General features: G+C 38.4%; 2 protein-coding genes across 5 annotated transcripts; both read right to left on the bottom strand.

The window, feature by feature from the left end:
- Nucleotides 1-946: 946 nt before the first annotated feature.
- On the bottom strand, nt 947-8,217 carry LOC131300002 (uncharacterized). Of its 4 annotated transcripts, none has more exons than XM_058325613.1 (4): nt 7,686-8,190; nt 3,768-4,545; nt 2,182-2,342; nt 947-1,881 (listed from the first exon to the last, which is right to left on the bottom strand). In XM_058325613.1, the coding sequence occupies exons 1-2, from the start codon at nt 8,138-8,140 to the stop codon at nt 4,293-4,295; spliced, it is 708 nt and encodes a 235-aa protein (XP_058181596.1). In that variant the 5' UTR covers nt 8,141-8,190; the 3' UTR covers nt 947-1,881; nt 2,182-2,342; nt 3,768-4,292. The 4 variants fall into 4 exon arrangements, with proteins under 4 accessions (XP_058181596.1, XP_058181598.1, XP_058181595.1 ...); XM_058325615.1 differs by lacking the exon at nt 2,182-2,342 and having other exon boundaries at nt 3,768-3,891; nt 4,032-4,545; nt 7,686-8,178; XM_058325612.1 differs by lacking the exon at nt 2,182-2,342 and having other exon boundaries at nt 3,768-3,912; nt 3,952-4,545; nt 7,686-8,178.
- A 3,499-nt stretch (nt 8,218-11,716) lies between these two features.
- Nucleotides 11,717-14,168, bottom strand: LOC131300003 (uncharacterized). Its single transcript, XM_058325616.1, has one exon. The coding sequence runs from the start codon at nt 13,841-13,843 to the stop codon at nt 11,951-11,953; it is 1,893 nt and encodes a 630-aa protein (XP_058181599.1). The 5' UTR covers nt 13,844-14,168; the 3' UTR covers nt 11,717-11,950.
- Between the last annotated feature and the right edge of the window lie 7,369 nt (nt 14,169-21,537).

Raw genomic sequence — 21,537 nt, forward strand, 5'->3', positions numbered from 1 at the left:
GAACACACCCTCCAATATCTTCATGGGAGGTACACCATAATGGCGAGTAGATTGGCCAAAATTGGAAAAATTATTTAATGCCCCAGACCTCTCCTCAATCATATATTTTTTTGTGGGTTCAAGACTAAGTGTAAGGACCCCACAACAATGTGTAGTAAGAAAAGACTTGGGGCACCGCCACGTAGTGCTCCAAAAGCACTGAATAATCTCTCCTAGAATGTTTTCCTTGATTGGAGATGTGCTATTATCGCCGTTCAAAAAAAAGGAGATATGCTATTATTGGAGATTCAATAACCTAATAAAATGAAATTTTGACATTATGCTTGGATTTTAGGGCAAGGCTTTTAAAGAATGAGTTCTCTGAACTTGAATAGTATAAGGTGAGAGATATATTTTAACAGCCAAACAGCCCCGCCATCAATAAACCCAGCATTGTCGTCCAAATTTGTCCAAAATTCTCTATACGTTACACCTTCAAAGATCCATGCACTTCACATGTTACTTCCATGATTGAGTATCTCACAAGAACAGGGTTTTTTTTTTTTTTGCCATAGTTTATACATCAACGAAGATTAATCAGGTGTTAGTATGTTAATCAACGGGAGTTTAGAAGTTATCCATAATAACACTTGTTTAGTCTGTATGATGGAACACAATGCTAAAAGCGCCTCATAAACTGGCAATAATGAAAATAACATGAAAGAGACACACGAAAGTGCCGGACACTTTAAGCAATTCAATAAATGGAAATGACGCATGAAACACCAGTCAGTCCCGGACGCTTTAAGCAATTCAATAAACGGAAATGACGCATGAAACACCAGCTAGTCCCGGACACTTTAGGCAATTCAATAAAAGCTCCACGGCCTGAATAAGTAAATGCCACCGAAGAAGGAACAAAGACTGTTTATGCCCACCTGCCAAAGACAAAAATAAACGGAACACATAAAACAAATGAGAGCCTCTATTATTATGAAGTGCGAGCAATGGTGTACATAAAGCACAGCACAGAAACGTTTACAGTTGGTCCCTGCTACACAAATTCAAATCTCAACCATACAGTCAACCATACATCGATATTGCCCCTATTTTATCCGTTTCACCCGTATAAAGACCGTGTTCTCCGAATATTCAGTCCTAACTAACTACCTTCATCCGTGTTACTTGAGGTCGAACCTCACTTTACAGAACACGATAAATGGGGTAAAACACCAGAACAAAACAAGGAGTAGTGAGACTGCAACAATGCTCAACAGAATCAACAATAGCAAAATGGGGGTATTCATCTTCAGGGCCCCCAACAGAGTTCCAATCAAAGTCCCAAATTCCTCCTGACCCCGTTGGACAACTGTACTACATGGTATGAGAGAATATAATATCAATTCACAACTCGATCATGAATTCTGTCACCATTCCAAGAAAGGATAGATTGTAGATAATGATTGGCAGCACAACAATACATCGGCGCCGGCGTAAATCCTTCTGTCCCTCATTGCTAATAACCAAAATGGACGCGAGGAGGTCACATTAAAGAGTTTGGCACCAAACAGGCACAACAAGTATGTTACATGCAGCATTCATTCTGCAGCAGGGACCGTGCAAAAGATGTCTCCAAAAATCCCAGTCCCCGTGTCCCAATGCCCTGCAGGCTGCACGATATATATTAGGAATCTCAAAACAAACAGATCTCTCAAGGCACAACCATGGGGCTAGGATTGCACTGGAAGATGAAGACAGGGCTTGGGACAAAGAATCTCGCGTATGGGGTGCAAGTTTCTGACAAAAGAAAAAATGGCGACATTTCTCCACTTCCATGGTTCCTCAACGATTTATAGGATTATAGGTCATCGTTGAACAAGGCTCATCAGCGCGTGATTCCACCTGAAGAAAAGATTGAAGGGAAGGCAATCAATTAGACCAAGAGGTAGAAAACACCAAACCTAAAATCAAAAACCAATCCCAATTTGTAATCGGTGCACTTTTGTCGTGCCATCTAAGGTCCAAATTAACATGTTGCAGACATTGGAACCTAAATTAGATACGTATAGTTTATTTTCTATGAATTTTGTAAGAGGTATTATGACTCTTGAAGGATTTGTGTTTGTCTAGTGTCATTGTCTTTACTTTGTTAGCATGTCTGTCTATGTTGTAATATCATTTGCTCATCAATGAAATACTTACCAATTGAACAATTTTACCCTCGCTATTGTTGCTAGCTATATTGTTGCTTTTTTGATGTTGTGCTGACATACAGTGTTTGCCCATTTGCATACCTACAAGCATGTCTTGGTAGGAACCCACATGTGGAGTGTCTTGTACATAATCTTGCCACAAGTTACACCCTGTAACACTATGTATAACTTATTAAGCAACAGTACTTGGATCCCTAAGGGAACCATCAGAGATGCCAAGAGCAAATACTCCGTATACAATTGCAGTTACTCGAAAACACCTAAATTATTGTTGACACTTCGAAAAAGAAACATAAAAAAACAAAGCCAGCATACACTGGCCTAATGTGTCGCACCAAAGACACTACACATATTGCGTTTCAGGATTTACCTACAGTTCATGGTTTAAGTATTTATAAGTTTGCAGAGAACTGAGAAGTGAACTCAGCAGAGGAAAACAGGATAAGAATCACGGTGGAGAAAAATAGGATATAAACCTGGCGGAGAAAAATAGGACAAGATGATAAATTTCAAAAACAAAGTTAAAACTGGAGAAGAATCCAAATCTCTCTATGTTTAGGATGATATGGATCTCTGTAGGTTTGTCTTGTTTTGGACAGCTTAATGAACTTCTCAGTTTTGGGAAGAGATAACTTATTTATTGGCCACATTTACTAATTCACTCATGAACGGAACATAGATCAATCATTCGGTATAAACAGATTTATTATCATGATATCATAACAAATCCATTATGCTTCATAAGACCATAAAAAAATCACAGATGGCCTACAATCAACAAGAAAACTGCAAGGGCCATTTCTATAAAGATGGAGCTATGATGGCAAACACGAATATTATTTACTACATACTCTCCTTTGAGGGGAAGTGCACAACATTTATTAATGCAGTTAAAATTGGAATTTCCAATGAAGTGATGATAAAATGTTAAGAGGCACTCTACTGCTCATGTAGCTGCTAGGCAATGGAACCACACCGTGATAAAGCCCAACTTTTGCTCTTATTGTTCATGTTTAGTAAGCCATACATATCCGAATATAATTGGACCTCACGGCATGCCGAAACTCAGAAGTTCCCTGGGTTTCTCCACCTAGCCATACTTTAATGATTTAAGCATGGGAATTGATTTCTACACTCCCTTTTTTGATATCCACACTCCCTTTTTTCTCTTTTAGCAAAAAAAAAATACATACACTTTCAACACTAAAATCCAAAAAAGGGAGTGTGAGTGATATCAAAAGAAGGGAGCGTAGAAATCAATTCTCTTTTAAGCATCCCCTAAAAGTAAATAACTCTTTTCCAGAGTTTGATGGCCTACAGACTTCTTTTAAATTTGCAATACATTAAGCTAGAATTCAAGGGATCAAGAGTAGATTAAGTTCACAAAATAAACTTATATGCAAAAAAAATACCAGAAACGATACTAGGAGTCCTGATTCTAGACAGCCATTTTCAGTGAAAGCACTAAAAAGGAGTTAACATACAGAGAGGAAGAAATATTAGGAAAGCAGCACAAACCTATTTCCAAAGGGATAGCCAAATGATTCAAAAGAAGACACAAGATTCTTGAGGTACCTTTTGTTTTTCAAAAGCTGGATTTCCAAGCACCCTGTTGAACCAAAAGCCTTCATCTTTCTTTCATTTGATGTGAAAAAGTTCCATGCCTACTTCTTGCATCACTCGAATCTTTGCCAGCTCTCTAGCATAGGACAATTACCCTCTTGCCCTCCCTCAAAAAATAGCATAGGACAGGACCGACAGTCACAGAACAAGGAGTAAGAGACGTAGTCAGGGGAAATGATAAGAGAGGATGCACTTTTGATATCGCTGGCGAGGTACCTGATCAACGAAAGAAAGCTCGCTCATAACAGAGCTCGTCACTTAAATCCATAGAGCATTCACTAGTCACTCATAACTGAATTCCTCCTGGAAATGACAGATATTTCAGAGTTGGTCGCGTGAGCGACAGAGCTGGGATAGTTGGAAGGGCACCACTTCTTATTCTACATCACTTGGACTTTCGTGCAGACTGCAATTAGATAACACTGTTAGATTGCTATGGATGCTGGATCAAGTCTGCAATGATGAACAGGGAGCCTCTCAGTCACAGCTTTCTCGCTTAACCACAACATTATTTCTATTTGCTCTCAATGCAGCCCTTCTCTTGGCTTGAATCTGGTGCACATATTCTGCCACTATGACATGCAATTTGGGAGCAAGTTTGCTGGATGAGGAGACATGAAGACCTGCCTTCTTCAGGGCACGGTGAGCTTTCTGGAGGTGAACATTGCAAAATGCAGGAACCCTAGCTCGTAATATAGGCCTGCCACAGGTTATGGGTCCTGCCTGTGCACTACATAAAAAGACAACGCAATTAGCAAAGAAACAATCTCCTTGTATCCACAGACAACAGAAATGCCCAAAATTACACAAACACACAGAGCTATGTATATGTGCGTATATGTATGACGTATGCATGTCTATTAACATTCTATAGGATACAGGATACAGGATACACTAAAATTAGCTATGCACGGGCTGGTACGGTCCTTTTTTCATGAGCAAGGGAGGCCAAGGGGGGTGTATCTTGTAAGTTTACAATACGTACACACATAATACATATCTCCATACTATATAATAAATAATATATCCTACAATATACAATCACTGTAGTGCCAATCCAACACAAGTCCTTTTTTGTTTACCATACGTTCATGAATACAAAGCTTCCCAAAGGAAATAAAAAGAAGCATAAGGAGAAGTCTTCCTAACCTGAAATGTTTTTTTGTCTTTTCTGAACGAGAAAAAATACATGGAGACAATTTCTGTTCCTCCCCCCCAAAAAATACAGCTCTCTTAAACCTCAAAATAAATATTCTAACGGAAAAGATCACTGGATATGCCACCTTAAATTTTATGTTCTTCATTTAATTAATCCGTGTTTCTTGAATCCAGAATAGTTTTGGAAATCGGAATCCTCTATCTCAACAAATGGAAGTAACATCTACTTTTTGAATTCTTAAGCTCTGGAAAAAAGGGCATTTTAATGTTAGAAGCATAATGCATCTCAACACGGTTGATCAAATAGGTATCACCACAGTCATCAAATCAAGTATTGTAAAATATCTGAGTCGAAAGCCTAACTTGTGGCAAATCATGACTCGAAAGTGGAATTTAGCCCATGATAATTGATGTAAACCATCCATGCATGTGAAAGAAAAGAAACAATACATATTTGACACATCATACAATAACCCTTTCAAAGGGAAGACATTAGTCTTCACCACAACTTCACTAGACATTTGTGTATCTATACCTAATTTGATAAAAAATATTGACAAAAAAGTTATTTTATGTCAATCTGAATCCATGATATGCATGGTTCACATAGTGTGTGTCCAAGGTATGTGTCCAATGTTTTCGAAGAAAGAAATGTTTGGGCGTCAGGGATGCCACCCTCTATCTGGTATTTACGCCTAATAAAAGCATGCCAAAGAGGATGATGATCAAGCGGGTAACTCCCTGACTACGAAGCACGGACATACCGGCCTAGCGTATCCATGTCCAACACGACACTCTCCAAACAAGTGTCTAACAAGACTAAATACATGTCTAATGTTTCTACTATGTTTTTCTACTCGGACACATTGGAGACACTCTTGGAACAAGTTAAGAACGTATTTAAAACTTGGCCATAGTAAGAAGTTCCACAGACCTTTAGTTCATAAACACTTATACAACGACTGATGATTTGTATCTTCCTAGTGTTAATACTATTTCCGGCTTTTATCTAAAATTGATAGAAACCCTGCCTAGTTACTTAATACAAGATCTTTACCTTGAAATCTCGCCTAGCCTGTCATGCACCTATATGCAAGACCAAACCCTAGAATAACATACCCTACAGTTCAACTTAGCCAAAAAAAAAAAAAAATTCACGGTTCTTGCCAATGTGCACCCCTAGTTGGCCCCAAGCTTCCTTGGGCGTCTACTGGTGACATGGCACACTATACCATAATTGAAAATGAGAACCAACAATCATCCACCCAATCACAAGATTCACAACTATCCATCAGTACAGGTAGTGTTAGGACGTTCCATCATGTTGTTAGATTAGTGTTTTGTACCAAACCATGCAAACTAAAGAATGCTATCATGCTAATTTGTACACAACACAATCAAAATTGAGTCCTATTGTGTAAAATGTTCTGCAAGACTTATCCGTCTTTGGCTTGAAGCTCTATCTTTCACAGTTCCAATATTTCTTGCTATGGTATAACTCGTAAAACAAAAATGCATCATAGAAACCTCAAGAGAGCTATAAACGATGAGACGAAAGGTTGTGCACCAAACCCCAGATAAACTACAGCTAAATATTTATCTTATTTTCTATTTTACTTGACTGCAAGCTCAGATGCAGTTGACCATTAATCTAGTGTTTCCATGAAAGTACTCAGTAACCAAATCACAGATGGAAGCAATCCGTAGATTGAAATGTTGACGTGGTCATTTCTGATGAGTACTAGACGCCTCACATTTTTCTTTTGAGCATTTTCACAAGAAATCGTTGCCATATTCCTAACATGATATTTATTTACTACGATTTAGGGTCTCCGTTCTCCAACTTTCCTGATGTTTTTAAACTTATTAATACACCAATTGAACCACTCCACCTCCAACCTTAACTTATCACAGAATATATCCCATTCTACCATTACAAAAATACTCATTGGCTAACGTTAATCATTTCTTGGATGGTAGAATGTTAGGTCCATCATTCAATCAAAGCATTCTGAGGAATTTATGACAATAGATGTCTTTGGAAATTAGAGTACAGTATCTTGTAAACAGGTAACATGGCACACTATACCATAATTTAAGATGAAAACCAACTAGCATCTATCCAATCACAACATCACATGGCAAAGATAGCTACAAACAGATGATTTCATTTCTTGCAAAATGCCATTCTTTTTCCATGATTTAATAGAAAACTCTTTACCCCTCCCTATCATTACAATCCACAAGCATTACACCATACTATATACAAAGATGGCATAAAAAGAATCGCTCAACATGAGCTAAAAGCATGAAATTAACATCACAGATCGATAAATGGATATAACTATATGCATCTCTGCAATGAAGATCAATCGACTTTTCGCAACTGCATGCCAAATAAACAACTAAAAGAAACCCATCAAAAAACAAATTGACCCAATAGCGTCTCCAGCCCTTACCCTTTCAAAAGACTCAGAACCCAATTATGAGTAAAAGCCCCTTAAACTTTACTCCGGTCCTTGACTCGAACTCATACCAGATTACTCCGGTCCTTAACGCAAATCAAGGGAGGCTCAAACTTTTACTCAAAACCTCAACTTGGTTACAAATTAAATGACTTTTCATAACACCATACGCAATAAACAACTAAAAGAAACCCATCAAAGAAAAAACAAATGACCTAAGAAACAGAAGGGAAGTGAGAATAGAAACCTCTTAATCGCATATTCACATGGCTTATACAGCACTTGCTTCGAATCCGAAAGAATATGCAAATGACAAAACCTCGTCAGCGCCATTGCCTTCAACGCACACCCATTAAACGCGCACAGCGCATGAGCATTATTCATATTCCCCTCCAAACCCTTATTACCCCTCCCTTCATCATCACTTTCCTTGTACGGACTCAACCCGTACTTCCAAACGTACTCCTTGTACTTCCCCTTGAGTTCTTCCACCATCGCCCAGTAGTGGTCCGTGTAAACCCTGGCGAGCCGGCGCAGGTTGTCGGCGCGGCGCGCGACGACTTGGTGGCGCGTGAGGTGGTCTTGCGGTGGGGGTGTGGTGGTGGTGGAATTAGGGTTTGGGTTTTGCGGGGTGGACGGGGAGGAGGAGGGTAGGGATGGTGGAGGGGTGTGGGGGTGACGGTGGAGACGGGAGGAAGCCATTTGAGAGAGAGAGAGAGAGAGAGAGAGAGAGAGGCGTATTGCAAAGTGAAGCTTTGAACTACTGGAAGTGGAGTGGAAAAATGGGTAGGAGATGGCTTTTCCTGCTGTCGGTGTTTCAGTGGGACGAAAAATTAGGGCGCTGCTATTCGCAGCCCTCTATTTACTTCCATAGCCCGGTAAAAATTTTCAATTATACTCGATAGTTAATTACCGAAATTGAGATATATTTTCAGCGTCCAATTACCGAAATATAATATTTTTTTCAACAGATGTTTACCGAAAATGCATGTTCGGCAGTTATTTACCGAAAGTTAAACATATTTTCGACATGTAGTTACCGAAATATAATCTTGTTTTCAACAGCAATTTACCGAAATGTTATTTTTGATTTTCAACAATCATTTACCGAAATTTAGTGGGCTACGGGAGTAAATAGAGGGCTGCGAATAGCGGCGCCCAAAAATTATTGGGTAAATTTCACTGACACCCCCTCTATTTCAGTATAATGACACTGCACGCTCTTTAAATCCCACTGACACCCCTTGTCAGATAACAGAATTTGATTCCGTTTACTTAATCAATCTCTCTCTCTCTCTCTCTCTCTCTTCGAGTGCCACCCATGTCACCAGTGCAGCGAATCCTTGCACCACTCTTTCTCTTCCCCCTCGTTCTTGGAAGGGCGAGAGGGACAAGTGATTGAAAGATTTCATGGCGAATTAAGAGAGTGTATTGAAAGTCTTGCCCTCAAGATTGCTCAGATTCTTTTCGCATCCCATTTAGTGTGGCACCGAGGATTAATGTGTATGTTCCACAATCTAATATACATGATAAAAAAAAAGGATCCGGGACATTACGTGATCATACCCAAAAGCTACTAAGCAATCTTTCTAGTAAGACTATGTTGCCCGGTCAAAAGATACATATGAGTAACATTTTTTTCTTATTCTTATTTAAGATTGGAAAATAGGACTGCAAAAAATATATAAAAAAATTTTAGGTTGGGGTAACCGTGTAAGTTCCACAATCTATTTTGACAATATAAGTTGTTCATTTTGTAAGTCTTAAAATGAACATTATTCCTATAGAAAATTCCAATTGATCGAATATCGACAAAAAATATTTTTTTTTAAAAAAAACTCTTGTTTGTCTCGAGAAAAATTTACTGTTATAATTTGTGCCGCTAATCAATGAATTTTGAGCCAGGCACTTATCAATAATTGATTAATTTGATTTTATGCATAAATAATTCCTTTCTATAGCGAACAAATGAAGGGCTCGAATTATTAAAATAGTTTGTGCGAGTGCACACAATTAGGTAGTGTGTTTGAGAGATGTGCTCGAAATGGTGGGTGTGTAGCAAAATCTACACTATATAATTGCAAAATGAAGTCGCAGGAGCTTATTGGCCAAGACAATTGCTTAATTACGACTTTCGTTAAATTTTTGAAAGAGTTCTTTTAGTTAACATAACAAATCTTTGAAGGAAACATAATTAAATATATATTTCTTTTTGCTACTCAAAGAATAAAAAAGGACAACCAGTGTAGCCACATTCCTTGGCATTAATAAAAGGGTGCATATTCGGTTTGAGCCATATAGCTACTGCCTGGGAAGATGAGCCCGTCACCACAACCCCGCCAAAGTGCTAGAGCTAACCAAGGACCCTCCACACAGCATCTGGTTCAAAGGACTATTACCGGTAAGCAGGATTCGAACCTGCTGACCGTGTGAGGTGGACTTTCACCCTCACACTTTACCATCTAGGCATAATTAAATATACTCCGGCATGACCATATACTACCTATCCATACATACCGAATAAGTAAATTCTGAATTTCATCCTGCAAGGAAAGAATAATGGATGTTTTTTTTTTTTTGGTAATGCAAGATATATCAGACCAGTTTGCGAGCTGTTCTTAATTGAATTAGTCAACCACTGCGATGAGACTTCATTTCCAAATGTACAAGTGTTATCTCCTGTTCTTTTCATGCCACTATCATTTCAAAATTTTACCTTTTTGAATGTTTGTATTTCTCTTCTCTGCACATATGAGAATTGTGTTTCACTATCGCCGATTCTTTCTGGAAATTTTTTTCTCAAGCATATACGCATCTCTTTGTTATTCTTGGAGATGTGTTGAAAGTAGATTATCATGCAAGAAGTTATGGACGGGTAAATGAATAGTAGAGAGAAAGAAGATGCTCGAATGATGCGAAAGGGTATTTTGTGTTCTTGCTGATGCAAACAAAACCAAGAACAGTTCCGCTACAGGATCCGCCGTCATGGATGCAAAGTAGTACAAGCAGGAAGAGTTTTGCCGCTCGATCCACCATCATCTCGAACAATGATTCGTTCTTCATGTTAGTAGACCACCATACCCATAATCTTTACCTTTTTCCCCTTAGTACGAGACGAGAGCGGTTGAGTTTGCATTTACACTTTGCAAGAATCAAGAACTCGATCTGTCAAGCATGTTACGAAAGTTCTTGAACAGGTTGCATGGAGACTTCATTAATATAGAAGGAACCATAAGTATATAAGCTCCGATACTTCTACATTTCTCGGATTGTTTTTGAATTCTCACTTTTAGAAGACAAAGCACAGCATGCACGTACAAAGGTGTAGATTTTAAGTACTAATTTCGTAAAAAAAATTGAGTACAGGGGACTTGATTTTCTTGTTTCGGTTCTATTATCACGATCTGGGTGTACGAATGTTTTTGTGTCTATTCATCCAATCACAAGAACATAATACATTGACTTGATTAACGATTCAATTTCAAGCATTGATACATGTTCCTTTTTATTTGTTCAAGTTCATTTTTTCAAGACTGGGAGTTTATGTATAATAGGGGCAAGACAATTTAAAATTTCTAAAGTTCTTTCTAATTTTCATTTTGATTACCAAAATTGTTAGAAAAGTGTGGAATTTAAGTGAATTCTATGACAAAGTACAATTTTTTCTTCGATTTTTTCCCCCCTGTTCTACTTATTGAGAGCAATTTGGAATTTGCTTCCATGGGAAGGCATTAACCTAGTAATGTAATGGTTATATGTCATTACATTACGCTCTTCGTTGCCATAACTTTGGAAATTATCTTTAGAGTTGTTAAGGGGGTTTACTGTTGTCACGGGAAATGTTGTCCCATCTTGCATAAGGATAAGCAAATAGCCAAACATTATGTTCAAACTGCTTAAATCATGCCATTGATTTTGGGGGCCCTTCTCTAGTTCAAACTTGCAACATATTACCATGTCTCAAGGAAATATTCCTTTGGACGCAGTCGTTTCTTCAACCCGAAAAAGATGAGATACAAACCAAGTAGGAATAGCTCATTTCAACGCATGAACCATGAAATAACTTGGGATATTTTTAACCCTCAATCTCGTTTACTGGCATGCGGCTCCAAATATTTGAAGCCTATTGAGAATCACTGACGCAGATGTCCCTGATCTCCCATTTTATGATCGAAGTATCCAGGGCAATGGAGAAGGCGGGGATTCCTCAAATAGGCAGGAACTCATCACTAAAATTGAACTTAAAAGGCTTACTAAACAAATATTTCACACCAATTCTACTAGAAACAATACAGACTGATAAACCACATGAACCAAGAATCCCAAATTTCTCTTGAATGAGTGTTGTATCATCCGAAGATACTAGTAAATAAAGAGAAAACCTGTAACTAAACAAAAACTCTGCTTATAAATGCTGTGTAGTATGTACAGAAAAAATATATAAAGAAATTCTAATTTAGAAGCATCAACAAGCAAAACAAGAAGGCCAATAGGTAGTCTGTTTTTCTTACTTTATTGAGCCTTCACTTTCTTAAATCTGTCGATTAGCGATTCTATAGATTTCTGAATCCGAGAGCTTTCTGCTTGCCTCACTGCTTGAGATGCCTCGTGCAGACTTTGGATTCCACGACCCAAACTGGCAATTGAAGGAGCCGCAGGAAGAGACTCAGCAACACATTCAATCCCATCCCCCCACACAAGCAACCCAGTGCAAGTAGCAATACTACACCCAAAAGTGGCCCACGGCAGAAAACCAATGGGCTTGACCTGTCGTTTCCTCATTATTTCGTAAAATGCTGTTCTCATGGCTGATAGGCTCGTTTTCTCCGCAGATGCTATCATACTGTGAGCCACGGCCCTTATTTTTTGAGCAGAAGCAGTTGCTTTCAAGGCAGATGTTGCTTTGGCTCCGGTGGATGCAAATCCTGGGGCTACCACTTTTGATGGACCCACAGTCTTGCTAAGTGCAATAGCAACTGCCTTCTGGGTCTGTGTCAAAATAAGTTTAAGCGAAGCAGGAGCTTTAAAGGTAACAACTTTCATGAAGGTCGATGCAGGAACAGCTTTAGAGAGAGATGAAGCTCCTAAAATGGCAGTTGCTCCCGCCCCAACTGCCACCACTGGTTTGCTAGTTAACAACCGCTTTCTGTCACCATGATCAGAGGTTTCCTCGTCATTTTCACAGTTAGTAATAAGTTGTTCCACCATATCCTTGATCTCCAAAGGAATACCAGTGTTCCAATGTTTTCTAAGACCAGCCAAGCCACTAGCATCTACTATTGCCACAATGGATTTGAAATTTTTGGTTTGGCTTCTAAGGGCATGTGCGAGAAGAGCATGGGACTTTTCCTCAACATCAAGCTCTGCAAACTTGGTTTTATCAGAGTTTGAGTTGCCCAGTTGTTTGATTGGAAGCCGACCTGCATTGTTGAATGCAATTCTCAAACCCTCAACTGCAATCTGAAAGATGTAAACTTCGGATAGGAGTTTGATATCAACCATTTCTCCCTTGTTCACATCATTGAGCATCTTTTGTGCATGAGCTAAAGCCCGTCCAATCGAAGGGATGTCTTGAAAAATATTATGCAAATCTACAAGTAAAGGGTAAATCGAACGTGCAAAAGGTGGTGCCTCATAATCTGCTCTTAGCTCTAAATCGTTAGAATTCCCCTCTGAAACAGAGCTTGCTTGAGTAAAAAATGAACACAACGGCTTCAACATTTGTAAATGAAGATCAGTCGTAACACAAAATCTCCTTGAACTTGAGGAAACCACCGAACCCACCTTTTGTGGAACCAAAGTGCTAGGTTGTAAACCTAAGACTTGGAACTTGGTAACTGTTTCACCTTCACACACCGGATTCTCCTCCCCGCCACACTTCACAAACGGAGATTCAAGCAACAAGAATGACGAACCAACTTCTTCAGCCACCCTTCTGGCAGCCAAGAAATGCCCGTAAAGACTAATCCCAAAAATCTCCGTCAAAACCACAGTCCCGGCCACATTCTCGTACTTGTCCTTGTTCAACTTATGAACAAAGCACCTCTTCAAAACCTCAAAGGACGAAGTTGGTACCGAAACATCTACATTATTCCTACATCCAATCTCTCCGGATTGAATCTCATCCACCGCGCCATGGCCCAACTGAACCACAACGGCGTCAGGTCGGACTTCTCTAATCAAACACTCAGCATCCAAAGCTGACCTCTCGGACAAATTCTGAGCACACAGCACGTATATCACAGCATCCGATTCGGGCTCCCTTATCGCGAAAACAAACTGTTTAGTGTGTTTCGGTACCGATAATTTCCTAACTAACCCCTCTGATACTTTCAAGTCATCAAACTTATTAAGTGCTGAAAAGGGCCATAATTTTTGCACGTAGTACAAAACTGCCGTTGCCATCACAGAATCAATTGAAACCCCTATCTATTTCCCACCCAACTAAACCAAAAATCAAAAACCCAATTCATTCCAAATTAGGGCAGCAAATATCAAATCCAGTTAAACCCTATTAGGGTCTCTGATTTGATTGATCGCACGATCGAAACCTCGTAGATTGGAAGGAAACTATGAGAGAATCGGAAGAGAAACAACGAAAAGACCTAAACAAGATTGAATGGAAATGGATTTCAGGGCGTAACTCAAGTACCTGATGTCCGAACGAAGAGGACGATGATGAATTTCGGGTTTGCGTTGTCTCTCTTTCTCTCTCTGTCTCTATCGTGAATTGTATCGTTCAAACTTCAAAGAACTCCTATCCATAAATGTGAAAATTTCATGGAGACCCCTGAACTTTTACCCAAATCACAAGTGGCCCTTACCTTTAAGAAATATCACATAAACTGTACTATTGAGAAACTCATCAATTAAACCCCTCCAAACTTAAAATTTGGAAGTGTGCAGGGGGAGCAAGTCGCCAGCCAAAAACCAATCCTCGACGAATTCAAAAAATGCTTAGGATCTCACGTTGCATGCGTCACTAAACAATTCGGACCCCACATTTCGAGCCATGAATTGCGAAGATCTTTTAGATTGACTTCTTCATTTTCATCGACCGTTGAAACTAACTCGCTAGTCGAAAATTGATTGGTACTACACTCAGGAGCTTTGGCTGCGTCGATGCATGTGCCGGTAATCAATTTGGGCCCCAGATTGTCCACGGAGACGTGTTCCACAACGAAAAAATGTAGAGGCATGCTCGAGTGATCGGGCAATTTAGGTGTCAACATTTGCTACCAATTCCCTTATTTTAGTCACAATCTTTTCAGAATGGCCCTTCCAGTGATCAGAAGACAGTTTTTGTAGAAATAAGGGACTCTCCAGCATTTACGTGTCACTCCGCTATCTTTTTAAATTTTTTCTTTTTCAAAAAGAATGTAATTTCAAATTTAAATATAATGAAAATAGAAAATAATTTTCGATGTTTTTTGCACCGTTTAAAAAATTTCTATAAAATTTATCAAATAAAATCCATATTAGTAGAAAAATTATTTACGTAAATATATAATTTTTAAATTTAAAATTACCTGTCTTTTCGAAAAGCATTTTTAACACTAAACTGGAACAGGGCCTTAAAGGGAGAGAACCTAACTGAAGCTCCCACGTGCTCAATTAGTCCTTGTCCTTATCTATTGCTGGTTTTTGTTCAATTTTGGATAATTTACATTGTTGCGTACTAGTTCATATAGAGAAATAATAAATGTAGCATCTGCTTGAACTTTGCAATTGTACACTAGTCAACTTTAAAAAGTTAACTAAAGAACAAACAGTCCAAAACAGACAATTTTTTTGGAGTATCTTTGTCTTCAAAAAAATTTTTTTTCCACTTAATGCATAATTTTTTACTACTGTTTAAGATTATTCTGTTCGAAACGAAGAAACAATTCACAGAAAATTAAAGCAAAACTAAAAAGCGATTTTTTTGACTAATCCGAAGGACCAATCTCTCTATCCGCTAGCGGGGACCCAATTAAAGTCAGAGACAAAACGCCGTATGGGTCTGAGTGTCCTTCACCCCCTTACAAGAGGAGAAAATAGATCCAATTGCAAAAGATTCTCTAGTTTCGTTCAATCCGCACATGATACGCGCATCAGCCAAGTATATAGAATCCTTAAAAGAAGCTTTACCCAAATGGTTTTTTTTTTTAATTGCTACCCAAATGGTTAATGACCCAATAAATCTCAGAAGTCCATTGCATTGGCATCCTATTTTAGACAACAGTTTGATAAAAGTTGAACCCAAACTGCTGCTGTCTGCCGAAGATGAATGGGGCGAAGTGATATATCGAAGTTGTGGGATGTAAAAATACATTGGTAGGGGAGCATTCCGCCTTAGAGGGAAGCACCTGCGTGAGTAGTGGTGGACGAAGCGGTTGCGAGAATGTCGGCTTGAGTAACATAAACATTGGTGAAAATCCATTGCCCCAAAAACCTAAGGATTCCTCCGCAAGATTCATCCACAGAGGGTGAGTCAGGGCCTAAGATCAGGCCGAAAGGTTTAGTCAATGGACAATTGGTAAATATTGTTGTACTATCCCTTGTTGGTCCTGAGGAACGGAGGAGGCTAGGTTAGCCGAAAGAAGTATAACTGACAAAGAAGTGATTGTGATCTTCATCCTCGAAATTACAGAGGACACACAGAATTAACCATTTAGAGAAGCTAAGTTTGAACATGACTGCGAGAAACTTTATTTACCGATGAAGAAAATATCCCTTGTGAATGATACAAACGGATTTGGATTAGTTACGGATTCAGTGAGGGAAAATGAAAAAAACCTTGGAATATTACAGTGCCGTCTCTTTCTTTCTTTCATTTTTGTGTCCCTTAACTCGTCTGTGACATGCTTATCTTTTTTCTACCCGGTTTCAAGCCTGGAAAAATGAAGAGGGTCGTGGTAGGTGACTGACAACCAGCATATGAAAGTGCCTGTCAATATGAAAATGCTAGGACATCCTCCTTTGGGTAGTTCAAAAAATGAGCAAGCGGCGTCATGTTGGCGCCGGGGTAGGCCTTTGACATAGCTCAACAGAAAAGGATACATACATAGATAAAATCATGCAGTCGATCTCAATTGATTGACATACAATGGTCGGTGTGCTCTTGTGTGGTTACTCTTGAATGTTCAGTGTTCCACAATGAATGCAAGTTCATCGTCAGGAGTGCGAGAGTACAATCTTGAGCAGTTTAAGGCGAGCATAGTGGGTTATCCATCTAATTTGGCGTTGGTTTCTATTTTGGGGTTGATCAAATTAAGTGTTGAACAAATGGGGTTTTTTGAGAATGAAGCATTTTCTAACGCAGAAATGCTACACACACATACAATCTGTGCACAGATTGTGCACAGATTTTGTTGTGGGGCCCACCACGGGTCCCACACAAATCATCCGAGCCGTTCATTAAATGTAAAATATTTTTTCAAGGGTCCCCGTAAAAAATAGTTTCAATCCGATACCTATAGATGCTCGATCCAATCGTATAACTTTTCATTATCCGAAAATCTGAATGAAAAGTTAGATGGTTGGATGAAGCACCTATAGGTATTGGATTGAGCTTATTTTTTACGGAGACCCTTGAAAAAATGTTTTACATTTAATGAACGGCTTGGATGATTTGTGTGGGACCCGTGGTGGGCCCCACAACGAAATCTGTGCACAATCTGTGCACAAAAATCTGTACCGGTAGCAGGACCAACTTTCTAACGTGGTAAAGGATAGGCAAAGATCAAAATAAAGTTTTGTTGGAAAAATACTTGGAGAAAATAGAGGAGATTGGATTCCCTACCCAACGACACTCACTTTGATGATCAACCCCAAAATAGAAACCAACCTTAAATTGGATGTATCACCCACTATGCAGAACCCATGTCCAATATCTCAACAACTAGCACATAATTAAAACTTCATTCTCAATCCTCCATGAAAATGTTTCCATGTAAAAGATTCAGGAACCCCCAATCCTCCACAAGAATACTTAAGCAAGTATAGAATCTCAAGAAGAGTGTTGGTAAAACAAACCGAAATCATTTCCAGGATTAAGAATTCAAAAGGCATTAGCAGAAAAACTTTGAAGGAAAGCCAGAGGATCGATCCAAAAACAACAGTTCTGTGAAGATCCTGAATCATATTCCTATTCCTCCTTAAAAACTCCTGCCAAACCAAACTGCCTTTATGGGAGCTCTCTTGTTCTTCATTTCTATTTGGAAAGACTATAGATAACTTCATTTAGATAAACAGAAGGCACAACGTTGAGTTTAAATACATTGGTCCAAGAAACAAGAGCAGCTTATAACCAATAGGAATACAAACTGGAAAACCAGCGAGAGTTGTATCCCTAATACCCTTTAGTCGAAACATTTGCAAATACTGAATCCTATACAAACAACGAGAAGGAATGAAACAGCTATACGCTATAGCTCCTACATGAACAACTGGGGAGATCATAGCGAAAAAGTCAAGACCTACCTGTCCAAACACTTGCAAATAGTGTATCCAACACCAACAACAAGAAGGAATGAAACAGCTGTAGGCTATAGCTCCTAATGAACTACTGGGAAGATCATAGCGAAAGAGTTGAGACCTATGAACAAAGTAAATCTGAAGTGTCGCCAAAGGACTAGAATGAGAAACAAAACAGGATGCACTGGATCTTTAGCACAAGGTCTCAGTTCCGTCTTCAGTGCCAGCTTCAGTCCCTGGCACGCAAGTGAACATTTCTTTTAGAAACATATCACAATTAAAAATTAATCAAATGGGTTGGAGTGCACATTGATTTCGTGCACGTTACAGTATTAAAAAGGAAAGCTTATTGTGCTTATTATTAGAAGCAGAATAGTAACAACCTGCAAATTTGATTTTCCATAACCGACTAAACTATCACTTCAAAAAGAAAAAAGAAAAAGAATCTAGCAATTTTTTGATTAGGAGAAGTGGAGAAGGAAAAACCAGGTTAATCATATGTTGCAACATACAAACCTTGAAAATGAAGACAATCTTCATTTTCTTTTGGCACTAGAGAAAAACACTAAAAGGTGGAGAGAAAGTTCAAACAAAGGCCACTTTGAAGTCATTTTCACAAAAATATAAAATTTGGGGCGTGACAACAACACTAACAAATTTTGGGATTAAACTTCTCAGAACTTTTTCAACAACCTTCTGATCACTTGAATTTTCATCTGGAGACCTTGCTTGGTTAACAATGGAAGTTACTTTAGCGCGAAAAATCATGGACTTAGATTAATTGAGATCACCCAAAACTTCAACTAGGAACTAAGTTTAAAAAAATGATGTTCACCGATAAGAAAAGATTTCCCCTGTTTCTATTATGCATTGCATTATAAGTCTTAACAGCTATTAAAAAATAGACCACTATTAAAAAATAGAAAAATGTGAACCAATTTCAAATCCATCGAAATTTTCAATTAGCCATCAAGGCATCAAAACTAAATGTAAGTACTTATGAACTTCAAATACGAAATTAAAAAAAGTACAAGTTTTTCTTTCTATTTGCCAAAAAGATACTGAGTATAACAAAATACTTCTAAAGTAGAATCTAACGTTTATCATTACTTGTCCAAAGTCAAAAAGATACATGTAGTAAAAACAGCCTTGAAAGCCTAACAAAACAATATTTAGATCCACTCATCTAAACACAAATGTTAGCTTCACACCGTGTCCGTAAAAGCTTGTTCTTGTCCTTCTTAGGTAGGGGTAAGCACAATTACTCACAAATAATTTACTAGAAACTAAAAAATGCAAGTAAACATGATAAAAGACATGGATGCTTGTACCCTTATACCCCATTCTACTAAACCCGATATTCAATCGCTCGACACCATTCATAATGAATATAACCAAGTCCAAAAAGATGAAACCAAAGAACTCACACATACACACACACACCCCATCGCGTCAAAATCTCTTTTTTCCATAAACCGTTATCTCTTTTACTCCCCCGTCCCAATTTAAATATTCCCTATGGGAGACCGTGTAATTCTGACCTAAAAAATTAAAGTGCTTTCGGAATTAATTTTTAACTTTGTTCTGCATCGTTCAAAAGATCTCGATGAGTACTTTAAAACGGTGCAAAAAAGTTCCAAAAAAGGTTATGAAAAATACGATTTTTTTGAAAGTCAAAATGACACGACTTTACGTAGAAAGCATTTAAAATGAGACGGAGGGAGTATCAAGTTTTTGTTTCAATGTCAATACATCATGAGTGATTCCTAGTGATACACCCGAAGGTGGACCGAGTGAAATTCCTAGTGACACACCCGTAGGTGGACCTAGTGACATTTTGGGTGTTTGAGACCCCTTGCACCCCTCTTTGACAAAGATAAGAGCTTGTAAAGCTCGTTCCTAGTGACACTCCTCTCCATGTATTGGGTTTCCACGTTCCAATTTGTTGAAAACAACCATTTTCCTTCACATTATTCTAACGATTGCTGGTAAGTGTTTTTAGGAAAGTGTTTTTCAGTGGAAAAATTAAAGCTATGGATCCAATAATTTTTCTGGTAACTGAACACACAAAAAATTATAGAAAAGTTGATTTTTCTGTCATTTCCCATCATTTCGGTGCAACTGGAAGAGTTTGAAATCTACAAATAGTTAAAGAACATAAATGCAAAACGAATCAGTCAAAGCAACAACAAATCAGAGGCGCAAAAGGATACAAACGAACACCAAATCGAGAAGCCATAAATCGAACAAAGCTGCCACTGCAAACGCAGAAAATACAAACTCTTACACCACAATACCAAAACCTCAAACAAGAAACAGAACCACCCGATTTGCCGCGCAAAGAAGAGAGAAAAGCAGACATTGAGGGTCAGATGGAAGAGCAGATTATGTAAAGACCTTACGCATATCATCGATCACCTGCACTCCTCGACACGCAAGCTTGATCATCTCTAATACATCCCATCGTAAAACAATCATCAGCTCTCCATCTCCGCGGAAAACCCCTCAATATGCAGACAAAATAACGACACCAAAAAGGACCCATTTGGAAAACACGAAAAGTTCAACAAGGGCAGTTACGAAATTGCGCCAATCGCCTATATCCACTTCGAGATAAGATGTAAAAGCCCTCAAGGGAAAACACAATCGGAGGAATCACAGAGGACACCGTTGGAAAATACAAGCTAAATTACACAAAGCGATGAAAATGGAGCCTTAAATGGTTCATTCGAATTAACTGGCTGTGGACAATCCTAGTCCTCCATATTATTCTAACGATTGCTTTTGCGGCGGAAGTGTAACAAACAAAATTTGTTTTTTCACCAACAACTTTATCCATATTGTCTTTTTTTTTTTTAGGGCGCCTCTGTTCGCAACTCTTTATTTTCTTCTATAGCCCACTACATTTCGGTAAATAGTTGTTGAAAATCATAAATAACATTTCGGTAAATTACTGTTGAAAACAAGATTATATTTCGGTAACTACATGTCGAAAATATATTCAATTTTCAGTAAACAACTGCCGAACATGCATTTTCGGTAAATAGCTGTTGAAAAAAATATTATATTTCGGTAATTGGATGCTGAAAATATAACTTAATTTCGGTAACTAACTGTCGAGTATAATTGAAAAATTTTAACGGACTATGAGAGAAAATAGAGGGCTGCGAATAGCGGCGCCCTTTTTTTTTAACCAAAAGAAAAGAAAAAGAGCAGGTCCACTCCTCAAAAAAGGTTGACCATCCAGTTTCCAGTTTCGGTCCCGTGGTCCAATTTAGCGGGATCCGAGTTATGGAGTAGGAGTAGTATTTATTTATCAACGCCGCTACCCACACATATAACTGGATACATATTTACACAAATTTTTTTTGGGATCCACTTCGGATTCCGCACAAATGATTCAAGTCATTTATTAAATATAAAATATTTTTTAAGGGCGCCTACAAAAAATCAGCTCAATCTGATATTTGTAGATGCTCAATCCAATCATCTACCTTGTTATTTTGATTTCTAGATAATGAGCAGTTAGATGATTGAATTGAGTATCTATAAATATCGGATTGAGCTAATTTTTCGCTAAGGCCAATGAAAAAATGTTTTACGTTTAATGAACGACTTGGATCATTTGTGTGGGACCCGAG

This window comes from Rhododendron vialii, chromosome 9a (genome assembly GCF_030253575.1).
Source record: "Rhododendron vialii isolate Sample 1 chromosome 9a, ASM3025357v1".
NCBI lineage: Eukaryota > Viridiplantae > Streptophyta > Magnoliopsida > Ericales > Ericaceae > Rhododendron > Rhododendron vialii.